This window comes from Lagenorhynchus albirostris, chromosome 7 (genome assembly GCF_949774975.1).
Source record: "Lagenorhynchus albirostris chromosome 7, mLagAlb1.1, whole genome shotgun sequence".
NCBI lineage: Eukaryota > Metazoa > Chordata > Mammalia > Artiodactyla > Delphinidae > Lagenorhynchus > Lagenorhynchus albirostris.
In genome coordinates this window covers 57,009,055-57,030,128 of record NC_083101.1, presented here as the reverse complement: position 1 = coordinate 57,030,128, position 21,074 = coordinate 57,009,055, and the positions used below count along the sequence as shown (strand labels likewise).

At 38.8% G+C, this 21,074-nt stretch overlaps 1 protein-coding gene across 5 annotated transcripts in view; it reads right to left on the bottom strand.

Moving 5' to 3' along the window:
- KDM4C (lysine demethylase 4C) overlaps nucleotides 1-21,074 on the bottom strand; it is a 400,008-nt gene that overhangs the window by 265,590 nt on the left and 113,344 nt on the right. For 4 of the 5 annotated variants that reach the window (XR_009541598.1, XM_060155068.1, XM_060155067.1 and 1 more), the window contains exons 7-8: nucleotides 20,346-20,449; nucleotides 16,395-16,532 (exon numbers count right to left, since the gene is read on the bottom strand). Coding sequence is in view for 3 of the 5 variants with exons in the window: in XM_060155068.1 (XP_060011051.1) it covers nucleotides 16,395-16,532; nucleotides 20,346-20,449 (242 nt within the window). In the remaining 2 variants the exon portion in view is untranslated. Of the gene's footprint in view, nucleotides 1-16,394; nucleotides 16,533-20,345; nucleotides 20,450-21,074 lie in introns of those variants that run through there. The other variant, XR_009541599.1, reaches the window with a different exon arrangement.

The following is a 21,074-nucleotide window of genomic DNA, read 5'->3' as shown; positions in this document are numbered from 1 at the left end:
ATAAGAAGCACCATTTACTTCAAAGCTTAATGATTATAAAGTCTAGGAATTATAAAGTCTGATTCAATCTGCTATCATGTCAATCAGTTCCAGAAGGTAAATGCAGAATATAAACAGGGGGAAAGGGGGATCTCTTAGAATGAAATCAGCCCGAACTGCATTATATCAATCTAATAAAAAGTAAACTCTTATTTTACTTTGTGCTTATTGAAATTCTAGGTTTGTAAACTTCCCAACCTCAAAATGTTTCTTTGAAAACACAGAGAATTGCATCGCCCCAATTTTCCTGGTGAGTAGCTACATCAGTTACTCAGTAACGGAGTATGGACTTCAGATTCTCCACTGCACAACTCAAAGGGTGGATATTTCTAGAAATATGGATCTGAGCTTCCATTTCCTTGTCTTCACTTTCACTTAGGCTGCTCTGACAGGCAGGATCACCGATGAGAACAAACCATAAAGTGGCAAACGGGACCTGTGAAGGAATCTGTGTTCACTTTTCAGTCCAGCCCTGAGTGGCTGAGTACATCACAGACTGACTTAACTTTGCCACAGACACCTTCCATCTCTATTGAGGTGCCACAGACACCTTCCATCTCTACACAAATACATCTGTGTAGTAACTGGGCAAAAAAGCACCATGAATTGATCATAAGGCAACTACACTACAGAAATGCCTTTTAAGACACACTGCTATAGTGTAAACCGTGTACAAATCTGAGAACAGCAGTTTATCTGAGAGGCCTTGGTCAGGCTTACTCAAACTAAACACTTCAGGATCTATGATCCAGCACTTATTCAGAGGTGCTGAGTGTAAACAGCACCAAAATTCAAAAAACCTTCCTAAAATTCTCTCTAATGAAATGTGAAATACTAAAGTATGAAATCACGTTTTCTAAAAATTATGACCATGTACCCAAATGGATGTGGTTTTAGAGACATAATCTAGACATTTCAAAACTTAAACATCAAGTCACTTACTAGAGCCAATGAGAGGGAAAATATGTAACAGAGAAGAGTTTCACACAGGAGCTGAGCAGGGTTTGGATTACTGCTCTCTTGGTTATCTTTCCCCTCATCTCTGCCTTCAATCCCCTGCCAAGACAGCCTCCAATGTGTATCTTTATTGGCAGATTTAATGCTACTTTTGTTCTTCTTCAGCTCTACTCTAGCATCCCCCCAAAACAGAAAAGTTTGCACTTAACGTTTTAAATATAGATTGTATATGCTCTTTGGTAGTTTGCTTTTAAGAATGACATAAAATTAAGAGATATTTTAAGCACCATCTGCTCTCTTGAAACAATGGGCAATAACTTCCTGATTGTCTTACTTCATGTACGTGTTTTAAATCTAGAGTGTCCTTTATGATTATTGCAGTTGGCATTTTCTTATTTTATGTAGCCTTTCTTGCCTATATCTGTACATAGCAACCAGGCTGGGTTTTATCTCCCCTTTCTGCCATTCCTATTTCAATTTCCCATTATCATATAACTGTTGACAAAAGTCATTCAGTTACTTTTTCCTGTCATGTCTTCCAAATTCACTGGGATAATCCTTTATGAGGACACAGAAATGCAATTCTAAAGGAACTTATTAAAATTTATTTAACCAATCCAATCCTTCAAATATGAGGACACGGTTAGAAATGCTGTCATTCAGTAAAACAGAAACTATGATGGCATTAACTATCTCCCAGTATTAACTGCGGTAGAATAAGCTGAGATGCTGGTGCAGGCAGGGCCCGTCAACAAAGACAGGGCTGGAAACGTGCAAGTGCTCCAGGTCCCCCTAGCCTTCTGCTCTGTACGGGGGAGGTGGGGGGAGGGAAACAGAGCAATGAACTAAGGCATTCGTTTTCAAAGTCCTAATTTGTTAACGAGATCTGTGCAATGAACTCTTATGCACTACTGTGGTTCTACGATGGCCCACAAAAAAAATCCACGGCAAGCACCTGTCCTACTCTATTGGGATAAGCTAGAAGATTTTTCTAATAAATATTTACACTCTAAATGTTTTACTTGCCATAAATGAAAGATGTATTAAAAGGAAAGCTGTTTAAAGACATTGGAAAACAATGTGAACAGCATTGATTAACTTTGTGTAAATTTTTTAAAAGATAGAGACAGATATATGCTAATATTTTTGAAAGGATATACAAGGAGTTGTTAAAAGGCTTTACCTTTAAGGAAGGGACTAGAAAGGATGCCATTAAATATTTTTCTGTACTCTAAGTTTTTTGGCCATGGACATATACTAATGTTTTATACATTTTTTTTGTTGTTGTTGTTGTTGCAGTACGCGGGCCTCTCACTGTTGTGGCCTCTCCCATTGCAGAGCACAGGCTCCGGACGCGCAGGCTCAGTGGCCATGGCTCACAGGCCCAGCCGCTCCGCGCTATGTGGGATCCTCCCAGACCGGGGCATGAACCCATGTCCCCTGCATCGGCAGGCGGACTCTCAACCACTGTGCCACCAGGGAAGCCCACTAATGTTTCATACATTTTAACAACAGGTAACAATACAAAGAGTCGTCATGATTTCCTTTCAAATAATTTTCTGTAAAATTAAAAGGATTCTAGTACATGGCACACCATAATTTACTCAATGATTCCCATATCATTGGACATAATAGTTATAATTCAAGTTTTGCTGATAAAACTAGCACTACAACAATCATCTTTGTAAGTGTACTTTTGCCTGCATTTCCAATTATTTCCTAGGAGTGTAAGAAATGGATCAAAGGGCATGGAGATGTTGAGGAGTATTGATACACATTACCTACCTGCTTTTCAGGATACTTATCCCAATTACACCACCACCAACAGAAGTACAAAGTGATCAGTCAAACAAGTACATTCTCAAGAGTAATGGAATCAAAACTACAATGAGATATCATCTCACACCAGTCAGAATGGCCATCATCAAAAAATCTAGAAACAATAAATGCTGGAGAGGGTGTGGAGAAAAGGGAACCCTCTTACACTGTTGGTGGGAATGTAAATTGATACAGCCACTGTGGAGAACAGTATGGAGGTTCCTTAAAAAGCTACAAATAGAACTACCATATGACCCAGCAATCCCACTACTGGGCATATACCCTGAGAAAACCATAATTCAAAAAGAGTCATGTACCAAAATGTTCATTGCAGCTCTATTTACAATAGCCCAGAGATGGAAACAACCTAAGTGTCCATCATCGGATGAATGGATAAAGAAGATGTGGCACATATATACAATGGAATATTACTCAGCCATAAAAAGAGACGAAATTGAGCTATTTGTAATGAGGTGGATAGACCTAGAGTCTGTCATACAGAGTGAAGTAAGTCAGAAAGAGAGAGACAAATACCGTATGCTAACACATATATATGGAATTTAAAAAAAAATGTCATGAAAAACCTAGGGGTGAAACAGGAATAGAGACACAGACTTACTAGAGAATGGACTTGAGGCTATGGGGAGGGGGAAGGGTAAACGGTGACAAAGCGATAAAGAGGCATGGACATATATACACTACCAAAAGTAAGGTAGTTAGCTAGTGGGAAGCAGCCGCATAGCACAGGGAGATCAGCTCGGTGCTTTGTGACCGCCTGGAGGGGTGGGATAGGGAGGGTGGGAGGGAGGGAGACGCAAGCGGGAAGAGATATGGGAATATATGTATATATATAACTGATTCATTTTGTTGTGAAGCTGAAACTAACATACCATTGTAAAGCAATTATACTCCAATAAAGATGTTAAAAAAAAAAAAAAAGAGTAATGGAAGTTTTCCTTATGTCTTTACTAATATGATAAGAAAAAAAAATCCTTCAGTATTACTATGAATACTACTGAAGTCTGAACAATTTTTTAGTTTTCAAAGAAACAGGTTTTCATGCTATTTCAATAGTCATCAGAAGAGTCCAATTTTTTGTTAATTAATACTTAAAATTAAAGGACAGAATACACGTTCCTGAGAACTGGGAATATAAGAAACACTGAATATTATGACTAAGCCGTATAAAAATATAGTTTATGAAAATTTAGAAAGTTGCTGGAAACAACCTATTCTTTTCTGTTAATTCACATATGTATGCAGTATGTAAAAGTCATGTCTGGACGAGAGTCAAACTTAGCAGGAATCTACAATGTCCATGATGGTTTTCTTTCCAAGAATTTACAACACATGGTCTTTCGAATTCAACAGAGGGCCCAAGAGACACAGTATGTTTTTGAACACATAAGCAACAGCTCCTTCAAATGTCTCCTCTTGGCAATCTGGCCCACAGAACTCCAAATGCTGCCCTCATTTTGGCAGAAAGTAAAAGTGAATGAATGTGAGAATTCAGTAGAAATATATAAAGCAATCCATCTGCCCAGCCTGCTGTTAGCACGTATGCTGCAAATACTATCCCCATAGCCACTGTTTCTCAGCACCTCAGGCCTGAACCCCACCAGTCTTCCCCAAATAGTATTAGGGAGTTCCCTGACTTAGAAATGACCATGATGAATGGCTTTTTAAAAATGTACTCAGTGAGAGAGGCATGGTGCTAGGTGCCTGCCCCCATTGTGGCCCCCATCCTGGTGAGGCACCAGTTAAAGCCCTCTTTACAGGTAGGAAAACTATGGCTCACAGATGCAGGTTACACAAGTACCACACACAAAACCAGAATTCTAACACGGCTCTGTGTGATTGGGTTGGGTCTTTGTTTGCTTGCACTCAAATTAGCCATCAAAGCACTTTAACTAAGGAAAGAAATACTCTGGAGATGGAGCAACAAACACTTGTATTTCTGACAGAGTTATGAAAAATAAAACACTGGCCTGCTTTCTCCAGGCTTTGATTTTAAACAGAAGCCTTTCAGCTCTCTAACCTGGTGTCTAAAGCATGGGCTTTAAGCTAGGTCTGGTCCCCTTAAGATCGCAGGCTGGAGACTTCAGTGCTTCCTTGTCCTCATTTAGAGAGACGAGTCTCCCATTACTCTCCTAGGGCAAGCTGGCGGTTTCCTCTATTTCTCCACCAATCCTAACCTCCTTTCTATTTGGCCAAGATTGGCCCACTGATCTGATCCATCATCGCTGGAAAAGGAAACGGGAATTCTCTTAGACCAGCCAGGCCCACCACTGAGCCAAGGTCAATTCCCCAAACTGGAATTCTGCAAGAAAGATGCAGAGGAAACACAATCCTAACCCACCACACATCTATCCAGTCCCCACCACAACTCTGCAAGCCTCCTTACAGATTTAATTTCATTTATTTTTCAGAACAACTTAAAGAGGCTATAATCTCCATTTTACATATGGGAAAAAGGCATTTAAAGAGGTTAATTAAGTACTTGCTCCAATCACACAGTTAGTAAAAGGAAAAGGCAGAATTCAAGTCAGAGCCTGGCCAAGCCTTGAACTTGTCCGCCTTCACTGCACAACAATGCCTCCCTAATATATGAGGAAAATGAAGCTCAGAAGAATTACATACAGCCTGAGAGGGATTCAAGACAGTCTGTTAGTCTCCAAAGTGTCAGCCGCCTCCACTACCCTGTGTCACGTCAGGAGTGATCCTGATGGCAATACTAAGCAGATCATGGAATCTCAGTAACTACTTGAGCTATATTTCTAATGAAGCATCTTGAAGGGAGATATAAGATATAATTAATTTTATAAAGCTAACTTTGATATTATACATGGAACATAAGGCATGCTAAATTTTTCTGCTTTAATGTTTCTCTAGCCTTTTACTAAAAGACTATAAAATAATAGCAATGTTGGTAAAATACATACGTACAATCCTCATCGCCAAAATACTGCTAGTTATGATTATAAAATAGACAGTTCCCCAATATTACGATTTTATTTCTTCATATTTTTAACAACACTAATTTGAAACTTCCCTTACTTAGCTACTTATTCATTGGTCATACTCAAGTATGATAAAAATCAAAATATCAGACAGTAAGAGAAACAAAACACCATCATAAAACTGCACTCAGCATTATAAATAAGCAAGAGGCATACAAGTATCGATATTGCTCTCACTTAAGGACAGCACTTGGCAGGATCAGCAAACTGATCAATACAAATGAAAGACAAAAATAATGCCAGATGGAATTAGCTGTGAGCACTAAATATCACAGATAGAGCCACAAGGAATCAATCAGTGCTCTAAGCTATCATGTTGGAAATCATCCCTCCAGAGTATCTGGAATGTCCAGAAGATACTCTTGCTTTACCTTCCTCGTTGCAGAATGAGGCAAAAAAAAAATATTACTAGGCATAGTTTGTAGGGAATAAAAGCATAGTAAATTTAAAATGCTAGGCATGGCTGAAAGAGGGAGAGAACCAAGCACTGGGCTTCTATATGATATCAGACTTTTTTAGGGTCTGCCTAACTGGGGGCACCTTTCCTCTTTGAATCGTCTAACACTCTGATTCTTCTAACTGCGAAAGTGCGGAAACGTTAAAACAGTAATAGAGATTAATCAGGGGTTTCTTCACCCATTCTTTATTCCCTTTGATATCTAAATATCAACACCCTGTTCAGCTACTACCGTCATTACTTTCAACCTTCTGCTTGAGAAGGGGCTCTGGTGAGAGAGTGTTCCGGGGCTGCAGCCCCCGTGGGAATTTCCGGGCTACAGTTCTGACAAGCGGTTCTGAAGAGAGGTGTGTTCACGCTTTCTATCATCTTGCTCACAGCAGAGGGAGGATAGACTGTGGATCCACAGATTAAAGTCTAATTATTGCCACTGACCTCAGTGAAATCCCATTAAAGCTCTCTTTTGATTCAAAGAGGTCACAGCAAATGATCAAGTAGGCAAGATGCCTACATCAAACTTCAAACTGGGCATCTGCTCATGCTGCTTTTGTTCAATCAGCAGAGAACAAGTATCTTGAAGGAAAGGGAACAGTGACCTTGGTTGGCATACCTTATATAAGAAGTCCTAATTCACACTTAGCTCTTCTGTTGAGAAAGGAAAATCACTATGTGGCTAGGCCAAGGGTTCAGACCCCACCTGAGGAATTTTCCCGAGTCCTCCTATAACTAGCTTTTTCTGTAAGTTACAGCATTGAATCAAAAGATTATATAGATCTTTTGAGGGAGGTACTGTGCAAGAACAAACAATTAGCAACCAGATCATAAAGTTATCAAGTGAATCCTTGTTAGGATTAATCACTAGCAAGCGGTCGTCCCCATATTCAAATCCAGCCCCACTAGCTACAAACTGTGCTCTCTTTACCCCTCGCCATGCTGCCTCCTAATCAACATGTGGACATTTCCACCACAGCTTTTGAATAAAGTTAGGAACAGGACCACTATTTCAACAGTACAGTCTTAGCAAGGCAAAGTGATTTTCCCAAAGAAAATCAGCTTATTGGTGTTAGAAGAACTGACTTTATTTTAATGGTCCATGTTTCCTTTTTCTTAGGTTGTCCAAAAACCTTCCAAATCGATCATTTCCCTTCCTGCTATGAAATCTTAGGCTTCATCATCTGAATTGACGTGATGAGTTAAGTTGTAAAAATGGATGTCACATATGGACTGGAAAGCTTTAGGTTCTCAGAAGAAAATGTTTAAATGTGGTAAATTTATACATTACATTTATATATAAATTGCATTTATAATTATTTTGGTCTGTTTGATAGAGCTGCCAGTGAACCTTTAGCTGCAATGTAAAAAAGAAAACATCAACCCAAACAACAAAGGCCTATTTAATTCACTAAAGACCACTGGTTCTCAACCCAAAGCATCCAGCAGACTCACCTAGGGGGATTTTTAAAATGCAAATGCTGTATCCCTTCACCAGAAATTCTTATCCTATTGGTCTGGGTGGGTCCATGCTTTTAAAGCTCCCAGGGTTGAGAACAGCTGCTGTAGACTCTAAATGTGGATCGACTGACCAGACAGAGACCACACATGTCTTGTTTACTACTTTCTTAACTGAAAGCACAGGGCCCAGCACATAACAGGTGCTCTCCCAAAATGACTTGCCATTTACTTTCCTAGCTTCCTTATGGTTTGGGTTGGCCATGAGATATAAAAGTTTTTTCAGGTAGGGTTCAAGGAAAGATTTTCCTCCCAGATAGAGGGACGAGGGTGAGCCACATTCTTGCATTGTCCCCCTCCTTCCTCCTTGGAAGAAACACGTCTGCAGTAAGCACAGCTATAGTGGCAAGCTTGCTAATAAATACCCTCCCACAGAGGAGAATGAGACAGAAGGAGGGGAAGAGCATGAGACCTCATGACAGTGCTGAGATGCACCAACCCTGGGGCCACCTGGCTCCGAATCCCTCAAGCGAGGAAACCACCCCTTACTAGATAAACCATTGCTTGTCTTCTCAGTGGTAGTTGCAGAAGGAGGAAAACACAGTAAACCCTGTGTGGGAGAGAATGAGAAGCTGTGGGGAACCAGGAAATCTGTTTGTTATAAATGCTGGGGGTGCCCAGAGCCCAAATGATTCTCCCATTACCCCTCTGTTCCCTTGAGGGGCTGGCCAACCTGCTTCCCTCAAATACTGCCAAGGTGTTCTTCCCACTACTCTCCTAGAATTCTGGATCACCACTGACCAGAATACTCACTCCCAACTTCTACCGTCTTCTCCAAACATTTATCTAGGACACAGCCTTTTACGGAATTTTTTACTGTGTTTACTGTTATAAACTCTGAAAAAAAAAAAAATGGAAAAGGCAAAAGAAATGGTAAACAAAAAATTCCCCAAAGCTTCAAAAAGTGCTTCAATAAAATTAGGTCCCTGATAATCATGAAATATGTCAAGGTAGGAGCATAATAAACTTTGTTCTGATTCTCTACATACAGACCTTTTTGTCCAGACTGATGCCTCAGGATCCCCCTCACTCCTCAAAATGAAGAAGGAAGTAAAGAACCTTTGTTTTTCCCCAACTTAATCAAAGAGTAGGGTGGTCAAAGCCTGAGAGGTAACGATGGGCTAAAAAAGAATTCATAAGTAGGTTGATCAACAGATCATAAGAATACAGAATAAAGTGTCCACTGGCTTTAAGAACCCAAACAAAAACAAATGCCAGAGAGAATCACCACCACCTGGTGGTGATTGTCAACTACAGCTTACGTGGGACAGGATCATTCTGAAGCCTCAAGTATCTTAAAAGCGATCCTACAAATCACATACTTGGCTGGCACCTGTTTAACCCACCACATCCAAGGAGATGAATCCAGAAGGATATGGGGCACTAGGGGGCCAACCTTCTGCCTCTAATCTCAACCTCACCATCCTCATTTTAGGCAACATCCCAACTCCTTGGTTTGAGAAAGGGGGCTAGTAGAGGACAGAAGACATGCATTATCTCTGAGACGGCAAGAAGCAACATGTGTGAAGTGCCCCCTGCACAACGCCTGGCGGATTGTGAACAATGTCGGCTACTACTACTATCAAACTAGATGAAAGGAGAATGGCTTAAAGACAAATTAATTTTTCTCAGTATAGGGTACACATTATTCAAAAAGCCAATTTACTTTTTTTTAAGGTATTGAGTTAACTAAAGCCTCAAAAACAGATATTATCTTGATTTCAGGTTAGCAACTAAACATCAGTATCATAAACCATATACCTAGTTCCATTCAAATCCCATAATCCAGCAAATTTAAATTAGCACTGAATGAAATCAGGCTCCCTATCTCTGAGGACTCAAGCCCCAAATATCTCTCCTGCAGACACAATATATACTAATCAATTGGCTCTCCTAATAGTCTACTTGAAGTCTCAGATTTTCTGAATCCCACAACTCAATACTTCATCAAACAAAATGGGGACATAACGTGACTATTTTCTTTCTTAATACCTCTTCTTGTTACATAAATACTAACTTCCCAGTTAGAGTACAAACTCCTAAGGACATGACTTTGTATGCTTCTTTTTCTCTACATGGTATTTTCTCTTCTTTCCTTTAAGCTCTGTAAAAAAGGCAGAGGAGAGTCACTCATCAGCACTGCTATGTTGTACCGCCAGGATCCAGGACATAGAGACAAAGTAGAGGTAAAAAGATAAAGTGCAGAATATAAAATCACTAAACTCCCGAAGTTCATATTTTATATGCCATACCAGACACTTAAAATCAGAATGCCAAGAACTGTTAAATGAGCAATGTGCAACACTGTCTACATTTTCTTTCCTTCACAAGCTGTAAGAATAGAGAAATGTCACTACACTGGTATTCTACAATCCAAAGCATATTAAAATATAACCTAGAGACTCACTGTTAAAATGATTCCTGATTACTTTAATAAAGACCGCCCAAGATTAAAGATTTTTTAGGACAACTGCTACCTGACTTAGGAAAAACCAAATTTAATTTAAGAGAAGGATTGAAATATAAAATAAAATGAACCCATATCATGGTTCTTGCATGAAAGACAATTTAATAGTTGAAATCCCTTCCAGATTAAAAGGAAATCAATTTCAACATTCTATCATCTCTTTTTAAACTTGTTCAAACGTTTGAGATTTCAAATGTCCGAATGCTTTAAAGTTAGATAGTGAAGTAATGCTCTTGGAGTTCATAAGAGAACATTCCCAGCTCTGCAGTGCAATTTTTCAACTTTCTGGCATATCATGTTAATAGATTATCACTTAAAATAAAATTAATGTAAACTATGAGATATCATTTTGGAGTCACCAACTATTACCTTTCCTTCCAAGAAGATAATGTTATTTATCATGCCACAGATAAGTCTCTCATGCGGCACACACTGTCATAAATACACTGCTTCTGATGGTGTAGGCTAGATATGACTGTCCCCCAGACAATGATTCGTTTTTACTCAAGAAAATCAGTACAGTAAATAACTTTTCTTCCCTTAGAGACAATCATAGTGCTGGAGGCTGCTGCAACACAAAAACATAATATCTTCACAAATGTCTCCAAACAGTCAAGCTGAAAATCTAAGCCAAAGTTTCATTTAACAGCCTGTCAGTTTTCTGATGTGAAGCTAATGAATGCAGTGGCAAACAAATCCATCAAACCTAACATCAAAACAACGGCACTTCATCCCACCAAACGGAAAAATGAAATACAACCTGCAGGCCAGCTCTCTGATCCGTCCTAGCTAGGAAGCAGACCTGTGAATGCCACCACAGCTGCTGCACAGAAGTTACCACAGACTCCATTTCACCACAGACAGAAAGAACGTTCCAGGAACAGAAAACATTCATCTCGAATATACAGCAATATCTTAGTTCAACTGCTATGCAATCTGGTAGATATTTTTAAATCTCTACTAGAAAAAAATATATAGTGTTTCACTCTAGATTACTCTGATATTCAAAGCTAGAAAAATGCCTAAAATAACTGGATGATATGTTCCACTCATACTATAGCTTTGCAAATGGAGGTTTATTAAAAGCCCTTCTGCTCTTTATGAAAGCTCCTTGAAGACAAAGAAAACAAGTCCTTTTGTACAATCATGTAGCACAATTTCTGTTCCAGAGAAGAAACTCACTGGGCACTCACCAAAGCTGAACTCTGCCTATAAGTAGGCATATGGGTACGTGGCCACCTGGAACATTCCTCTCAATTTTTTTCAGTGAAAAACCTTAATTCTGATAAATTAAATGGGGGGGGGGGGAAATTATACAACTGCTTTCTTAGGTAGGTGGGCCCTCTTAAGGCAAGGCCCTTCTCTTCTGGAGTATCATGCAGGATTTGGCTTGCTATATTTACTAGGTCAAGGCAAAAAAGAGCTGAATGATCCTAAAGAGAAGAGAGGGAAAGATAGAAACAAGAGGAATGGCAAGGCCAAGGGCATTAGCAGGAATTTTTAGAAATAAGGATAGTCAAATTAAGTTGCTATCATGGCTCATTTCTACCTATGTCTGTTACCTAAAGACCTTCTCCACAATCTAGGCACAAAAAAAGCCTTATGTGAGAGGTGAGGCAGTTTGGGTAGATAGTATAATAAAGAGCCATCTGGACTAAGTGCTAGAATACAGGGAACATACCGACAGGCAGTAGAATATCCACATAATAATTATTGTTGTTATTATTATTATTTAGTTGAGAATATCAAAGGTTCAGGAATTTGCTGAAATTTGGAAGACGAGTATTTGGGATCACCACAAATAATGGCATGGAAGTTCTAGTCAATGTTAGCTATACTTTAAACAAAGAGAAGGTTTCATGAACCAATACCACATACCAAAAGGTCAGTAATACATTCAAAGGAAATCCACAGAAGCCCCATCTCCTGTCCTGCTCCAGAGATGCCACCAGAGGTCAAGTAGCCAACAACAAAGGAAGCAGTCCTGGATCCCTTGCAGTGCCAACTCTACCCTCACTTCTGGCTCCCATCAAATAGGTCAGCCTCCAAGTGATGAATTCACAGATACATACATGGTGCCTGGTATAAAGCAGACAAGCATTACCTGAAAAAACAGAGCTCTGTCCCCATCTACATTAAGCCACCTGAATGGCTTAAAAGGTTCCTATTAACCAAAGCCTGCTGGCTGTTAAACAAAGACCACCAATAATATCAGTGAACCTGGGGTTATCTTTCCAAAATTATTTTTTAAATTAAAAAATAACCTCTGGGGGACTTCCCTGGTGGTCCAGTGGTTAAGAATCCACCTTCCAATTCAGGGGACGCAGGTTCGATCCCTGGTCAGGGAACTAAGATCCCACATGCCATGGGACAACTAAGCCCACATGCCGCAACTACTGAGCCCGCATGCCACAACTACAGAGCCCACGCGCTCTCAAGCCCGCGCACCACAACTAAAGAGAAGCCCGCATGCTGCAACGAAAGATCCCACATGCTGCAACGAGGATCCCGTGTGCCACAACTAAGACCCGATGCAGCCAAATAAATTAAATAAATTAATTTAAAAAAATAACCTCTCGTTAACAGCTCTTGTCTATGTTATGAAATTAGAAATATTGGTTTGTAATATATGAAATATTATCAGTAGAGATCCTTCACTCTGCACCACGTTAATTAATTAATGCCACACCACAGATACTTTATCAGATGATTTTATATACTCAAATCAACATGCGACGGGTAAAGCAGATGTCATTCCCCAGTGCTTCAACTATAAAAAGTATGCCACTATTTTTTAAATTATCCCCCCTAAATGCATAACTCATTATCACTTGTGAAAAATTACTGTTTTTTAAATAGTTATCATTTAGAATGAATTGAAGAAGACAAAGAATTAAGACTAACCAATTTGGCCATCATCAAAGTTAAAAGTCTTTAAGTACAATTCATAATTAATTCACTATACATTACATTTGTCCCCAGCAAAACACAAAAACTGCCCAATTTACAAATTTTCCTAAGATTAAAAATTACACATGTTCACACACACACGTAAATACACACACACACAATACAGTAAATTCATAAGGTTGCCTAAAGAAACAGAACTTGAAAATCAATAAAAATATGTGTCAAATAAGGGATAAAAGACAATAAAATCTTCCCTCAAAATGCCATCACGGCACATTATAACGTAAGCAAACTTAATTTAGAATAGCCCAGAAAAACATTAATACTGAGGAATAAATTTAAGAAAGCCTAAGGATGTTTTAGTGAAACATTCAAAATTGTATCCAAGATTAGTTTCCTATTTTTATGCAGAATAACCAAAATTCATTACACGAATCAAAGTAGATCCTTTTTTTTTTTTTAATTAATTTATTTTTGGCTCTGCTGGGTTTTCGTTGCTGTGCGCGGGCTTTCTCTAGTTGCGGTGAGCGGGGGCTACTCTTCCTTGCAATGCACGGGCTTCTCATTGCAGTGGCTTCTCTTGTTGTGGAGCATGGGCTCTAGGCGTGCGGGCTTCAGTAGTTGTGGCATGTGGGCTCAGTAGTTGTGGCTCGCGGGCTCTAGAGTGCAGGCTCAGTAGTTGTGGCACACGGGCTTAGTTGCTCCGCGGCATGTGGGATCTTCCTGGACCAGGGCTCGAAACCGTGTCCCCTGCATTGGCAGGCGGATTCTTAACCACTGTGCCACCAGGGAAGTCCCAAAGTAGAGTCTTAATACGTCACCATGTCAGTTATCAGTTGAAGCTCTCTGTGGTAGGTAGAATGCTGACACCCACACCCCCCACCCCCACTTGGTTCCACCCCTAACAGCAAAGATATCCATGTCCTAGTTCCTGCAATCTGTGAATATGTTATTTTTTATGACAAAAAGGATTTTGTGGATTGCTTGCTCTGAAATGTAGGGGACCAAAGCAAGGACCTGAGAGAGGCCTCTAGGAGCAAAGACCTGGTTGACAGGCAGCAAGGAAACAGGAACTCAGTCCTACAACTGCCAGGAACTGAATTCTGCCAACAATCTCACTGAGCAAGGAAGTGGATTCTTCGTCAGAATCTCCAGTAAGGAATGCAGCCCTGCAAGCACCTTGAATTTTGCTGGTTAGACCAATGTTCAACGTATAACCTACAGGACTAGGAAACAGTACAAGAGTATTGTTTGCAACCACTAATTTTATGGTAATTTGCTACAGCTTCAATAGAAAACTAATACATTCTCAGAATAGCACCACCTCACCAAAAGTAAGGAAAGAGTGGAGACAACACCTAGAAACATCTCAAACACATGTAATTACAATTTTAAATTAACCGGCCCAAACTGCATTATAGCCATTGAATATTTTGTACCCAGTAAAAAAAAACCAGAACCAAGACAGTCATATCCCCTGACTAAATTGAATGATATAAATCAACACAGCATGAGTGGATACCCACATAGCTAAGTTATTTTCCTCCCAACAAATCTATGAGGTAGAGAGGGATTTTTAATCTATAGGAAGAAACGAAAAGAAGAAATGACTTTCCTGATGTTCTCTGGCTAGCAAGAAGATGAGCTGGGCCTCAAATCCCTGCCTCTTCCACTACGGGGCTCTGCTTCCTAACAGCCCCACAGGTCTGGGCTCCATCAGCTGAGAGAGACCTCAGAGAGGACCACTCCTGACCTCTCTTGGTCACACTCCACTCCCACTCTGACCACCCGGAAAGGTGGAAATGCACTCAGGACATTTTAGTCTTGGGAAGAAGCCAATACTCAGAATTAGAACTGAAAGTTGTAGTAAACAAGAACCAACTAATTTTTCTGGTGACTGACAGCTGGGATAGCTGACTTATTATGTCAATGATTAAAGATGCAAACCATAAAATAACATACCTTGTTATAACCTCAGGGCTATGACACTGTTTTGATGCAGATACAAGCATTACTTTTCTGCAAAAGCACGGCAGTAGCTGACCAAGGTATGTACACCGGGCTTTCTGTTTTTTTATTAGGTTTACTGTATTATGAAGGATGCGTAAGGGAAAGAAGTAGTTCAGTTCTGCTCCTTTCTAAATTACCCCTCATAAATAAAAATTACTTAGAACAGAGAAAGTCTTCTAGCAGGAGATTTCTTTTATGTCACGAATTCATTCGAATGCTTTCTGAGTTGCTATACTTTTATTTTAATATATTATACAATTTTCTAAATACCTGTGTAAAATAAACCTAGAGTTGTCTTCCCTGAATATATTTCTATCCAAGTTCACTCAATGGTTCCACATGAAAGTTTTATCAATGTAGAATGAATAGTATTTGCCTGGACCATGCAGTGGCCAAGATAAGGCTATACAGGCTGTATGTGCCATTTTCCACCAAATATATGTCAATTTTACATACTCTGTAGTAAAACACACAGTTTCATTAAGAAACTGCCCTCTGCCAGCCTGTACATCTGCCTTAAAATCCACAGGAAAGGAAGCAATCTAATAGGAGCTACCATCACTTTGAAGATGTCCTCTATTTAACGCTGCAGGGGGGCAATTAATGAAATTTAACACAAGTTGCTTGTGAATGAAAATACACAGTTTGTGAACTAAATTAAATATACTGAGCAGGAGATGCAAATTTTTATACCAAATTTAACATTAAGATATATTACTTGTTAAAATACATTCTATACTATTACTTTCAAAAAATTCATTTCTACACTAAAGGCAGTTTGAATTATTTCTTCTTACCATCCTCCCTTCACCTCTTGTTAACAATTTTACCACTTTCCTCTGTAACTAGTTGTTTTCTAAGCCATGGACTGAACTCTAACATGGAAGGAGCCACATCTACCTAATATGGAGTCACAGGGAGCCACCAGAAAATCTCACGAGAAGACTGGTGGCTTAAGAAAGAAAGCACTGGTTGCTTAAAATTACCTCTCAAAGTAAATTGCTCCACATTAATCTCAAAACAGGAAAACACTGCTACAAATATTAATATAGCCTATGTAAAATAAATATATCTGTCTGGAATAAATTACTATGGTGACAAGCACACAACATCATTGAGGAAAAAATAAATGCTGCATGTGCTCTTAGCTTTCCCACTATAATAATCAGAATACACATTTAATTTAAGCGTTTGGGGCATAACTTACCAATTTAGCAACCTTCCCATAGTCAATCCATCTGACAGTAGCAAAATTTGTAGATTCTGCACAGTTGAAACCATGATTAAAACCAGCATGGTAGCCATATGGGAAAGTGATCATAAATTCGCCAGCCTCCTGGGTGATCTGCAGGGTAGAAAACATATAATATTTCCCAATTATAAGACTTCCCAAATTGCAAATACAGTTAAAATGTATTTCCTATTAAAAAAAAGAAAAAATATGATGTCCGAGCTATAAAAGAAGTCCCCCCAAATCCTTTACTTAATCCTTTAATAGTTTTTCAGGAGACTTTTAAAAGAATTTTCTAAACAGGGTGTGACCTTCTGGCAATGTAGTTCAATCATTCAGTCCATGATCAAAGAAATTATATTCTATTTGAAGATGTCTTTGTTTTATGTTATTCAAATAAATTTGTTCTTATTAGCATTCAATATGTATATTTTAATACTTTAAAAATTCACATTACTGGAATTATATAACAGGACTATCATAACTGACATTTTTCAAGTTAGAGCTATAAAAACTTTGATAACACACGCTGAATATTATGAATTCTTGTTGCTAAAGAGTTGATAGTATTCACCAAATTATCCTTTCATAATACTTACAAAACATTCAATTGACTTCATTCCATTTAATAGTAAAATTTCTACCAAATAGTTATTCAAATATATGTATAATATGTAAGTATGTATGAGTGGGTGAGTGCATTTTCAAATATAATTAAGCTAGCTTGGGTAAATAAGCCAGCAGCCCAAAAGCAAAGATGAAAAATGTATTCAGTCCATTCCTAATTTTCAGATTACAGAAATTTGGTTTTTTTATAATCACCAAAGCATACAAAACACACCATGAGCTATAGAAATACAGTGAAGCTAAATTTTTCAGTGTTTTTTTTTAACTTGTCTACTCAATGCTAGACTATCAAATATATAACTCACTGATTCATTCAGTTACCTTGGTTCATTTCAGTCCTAAAATGTTGATAAATGAATATGTGAGTATGCACTTGTGTGGAAACATACAGGAGATACACTGTATAAATACAGGTGCACACACTGCAATTCAGTTACCATTTTAGGAATGCTAAAATGTTGTGTGTGGAAGTATTTTCTTTCTCAACAATTCTGAAATTTAGCTCATCACCCCCTCCCCTGTGACACCCCAGCAGGTGTTCTATTGCAATGAGTGGCAACCCAGCTGCCACCTGGCAGGAAGAGAATGGCTTATCAGTGTTCAACATGGTTCCAGTTCCATCATTCTGAGCCACGTTGAGAACAAAGCCTGATTCTCTCCTTTCCTGGTCTCACTGAATCTCATTAATTATAATTGTGCTTGGAAACTAGGCACTTCCTTGTACCATGTGATAAAACAAAACTCACTCTGCTCAACTGTTTCTAGCCCTATAAGGTGGAGGAAGAGGGTAAGTCTGTTGTCAGTGGGATAAGGAAAGTAGCTTCACTGCTCTACTGAATTCCACCTACAATCCTTCTCTACTCTCCCTAGAAAACCCTGTTCTTGCCATGTTGAAAAGTACCTGTTCCCATTAAATTGGACCCTAAATGTTATGCCTTTATATAATTTCTAGAAACAGGTCAATCCCAGTTAGCCAAAATATAAGGCAAATTTACTGCCTCTATGTAACAAACTGATATTTAAAAAAAAAAAAAAAGATATAGGGGTAGACAAGAACAAGTCCCTTTTATTTTAAGACTAACCAAGCATCATAATTCCATACGGCAAAAAATGTCAGAAAGGGTAGTGTACGTAATCAAAAAGCAGAAATTAGCTATTTGTTAAACATACTTTTTCATATATATGTATGAATATGTACAAATTCACTGAAAGAAGAAGAAAAAAATGTTAGTCCAACTGCAAAATGATTGCCTAAAGAGAGAAGGTTAAACTGAGGAGGAAGATTGTGTTATTATTATATATAACCTGTACTGTGCAAAGCCCCTCATATAGATCACCACTTTTCATCCTCATAGTAGCCCTATTAAGTGGTACTATTATTATCCCCATTTTCCAGATGAAGAGACTGAGGCTCAGAAAAATTATGTAGTTTACCCAAGTGACGGAATCAGAAATGAACTTGGGAAGTATAATTCTGAAGTCTGTGCTACTCTGTCCCAGGTTACATTATCATCATCAGAGAATAAGCTCCTTGAGGAGCACACAATCATCACACACCCTTCATCAAGGTGGAAGGGGAAATGGCAGTATTTCATATGAAAAACTGCAACTGCCAATCAGCCCTCTAAATTGCTGGTGTCTCACCATCTGTGGACGAGCACTCACCCTTCCACTTCCCACAAAAGCCACGAAATGTCCCATCCTCAAAAGACCAGATAAGAGCCTGGTGCATCTAGTGATCTACCAAATAGCACTTGAAGAGCCTCGGCCCAGAAAGGAGTGTGAGGCACCTGCCTCCTTCTCCCCAAATTTGAGAAAGAAGCTACAAACTCCAAAGGCCTCCATCCTGGGCAAATGAGCCAATCCCGCAGTCCTGCTACTTCACACAACCCCTCTCCAAAGAACAGCTTGATCAATTCCTATCACCAGCCCAAAACCCACAGAGGTTTTCCTGCCTTGGAGGACTCCAGTCTACTCCTTCTCCTCTGCCTTCTAATATTTCAACTTAAATAAAAGTGCTTAATCAGGCTTATGCCAACCACCTGAAAGAACGTGCACTGACGATATGTCTGAGACTGGAAAGCCTGATGCCCAGAGGCATCTGCAAGTAAGACAAGGCCCGCCAGAAGGAATGGCCCCTCTGGGGGGGCGCAGCCTCTGACCTCTGTACCTGCAGTAGTGCTGCAGCCCACCCACACTTGTGGACCTTCTCCATAGTGCACATCTTCAAGGCACACTTTTTGTCATGGGTAAAAGTATGTGACTAAACCAGTGTTGAGAGCATCCTCATCACATAAGACAAGTATGTCTCATGCATGACTACTGCACAGCCTGTTTGTGAGAGAGCGGGACCACCTCAAGTTGGAGAATGTTTCTTCGTCCTTGCAAAAATTCTACTTTGAACAAAGCCTGGGCTGGGGGTGGTGGGGGAGGGAGGTGGAAGACAGGACTTTAAGGGCCTGAGATTAAGAAGAGGGAAAGATTTAGTCACAAGTGAAAAGCTTCTAAGGTGGAAAACAGCAAGGATTATGGGAAGACAGTCAAATAAAAAATGAAAAAGGGAGTGGAACTATTTTTTAGTGTTTCTGAAGTAGCTAAGGTCTTAATCCTCCTCCAACTGAGAGAGACCTTTTATTTATCTGGTCAAAAGCTTTTTTCATTTCCGTTTCTTCACATAAAAATGCTCATGCTCTGTAATAATTCTGACCCAATTACTACCCACAGACACAAAGAAAGAGGGATGTAGCATGTACAGAGTCTTACAGAACTTAATCTTCAGAAATACCCCAAGAAGCAATATCTGATTATTAAATCATCAGGCAATTTTATCCATAATGAAATCTCAGTTGTATTATGTCTGAATGTGTTTAGAAATAACATACTGGCACCATAACCACTGATTCTAACCAACCAAACTGCTAATAAAAATTGCTCTGATTTCTTTAAAAAAAAGAAAAATAGATCACATACACATAAATTTTGTTGCTCATATAAGAGACTTCAATGGAGGAGAGCTATATATCTTATTCTCTCAAATGTGCTACATTTTACTTTCAGTATTGTTGTAAGTGAGCTAGAACTGCATGAAATCTCTAGTAAATGCATCTTGAAATAAAAGAAACTTCAAATTAATATTTAGGTAAATAACTGTTACCTAAATAAAACATGAATCTGAATTTTTCTCCCCACATCCTAAAAATCCTACCTGAAGTCAAAGATATATTAGTTTATGTTAAATTTGTCTTAAATACGAATACTATACACATTAAATGAATTTTTTAAAGAGTAACACTAATATACCTTGTCAAAGGGAATACCATATTTCTTCAATACTGAGGGAGATATCAGTGTCATCTTGTGGCGAAGAAATGCATCACACCCTTGAGAACTGCTTGGGAAAAAACCTAAATGGAAACAGTAATTATAAGCAGTAATGTGTCAATTAAGATAAAATTTCAAATCTTTTTTTAAGCTTATGTTCTAGTACTCTTATAGAATGACAGCTTTACGTAAATATAGACCAAGTCCACCATCAAAAACCCTGGTACTAAAAACCAGAGTCAGAATTATTAAAAATTAAACAATACATATTTATATAACCAAGGGTTGACCTTTTTTACAAAAAAAAGATCTGCCAAGAGTTGTTTGCATGATATTAAATGACTAAACCTACAAATTCCAATTTGTAACAGATCTGAACTCAATCTACCTATTAACTGATAAATGGACAAAATATTAAGGGAAGGTAGAAGAGGAAAATCTGCATTTTAACAGGGGAATCTCTCATTTTAGACTCCTAGAAGCACTTGTCCCAATGCCTGGCATACAGTAGACACAGCAGTTTCCCACCCTTGTTTCTTTCTGATCCATTTTAAATAGTTTAACTGCTTCTAGTTTCCTGAAGTAACTCCCAACCAGGGCCAGTCAAAAGCTTGGAAACCTGTCTCACCAGCCTGTATGGGAACAGTACATACTGTTTTGAGGACTCCTTTAAATGAAGAAGCTAAACATGCAGAAACCCTTTCATTC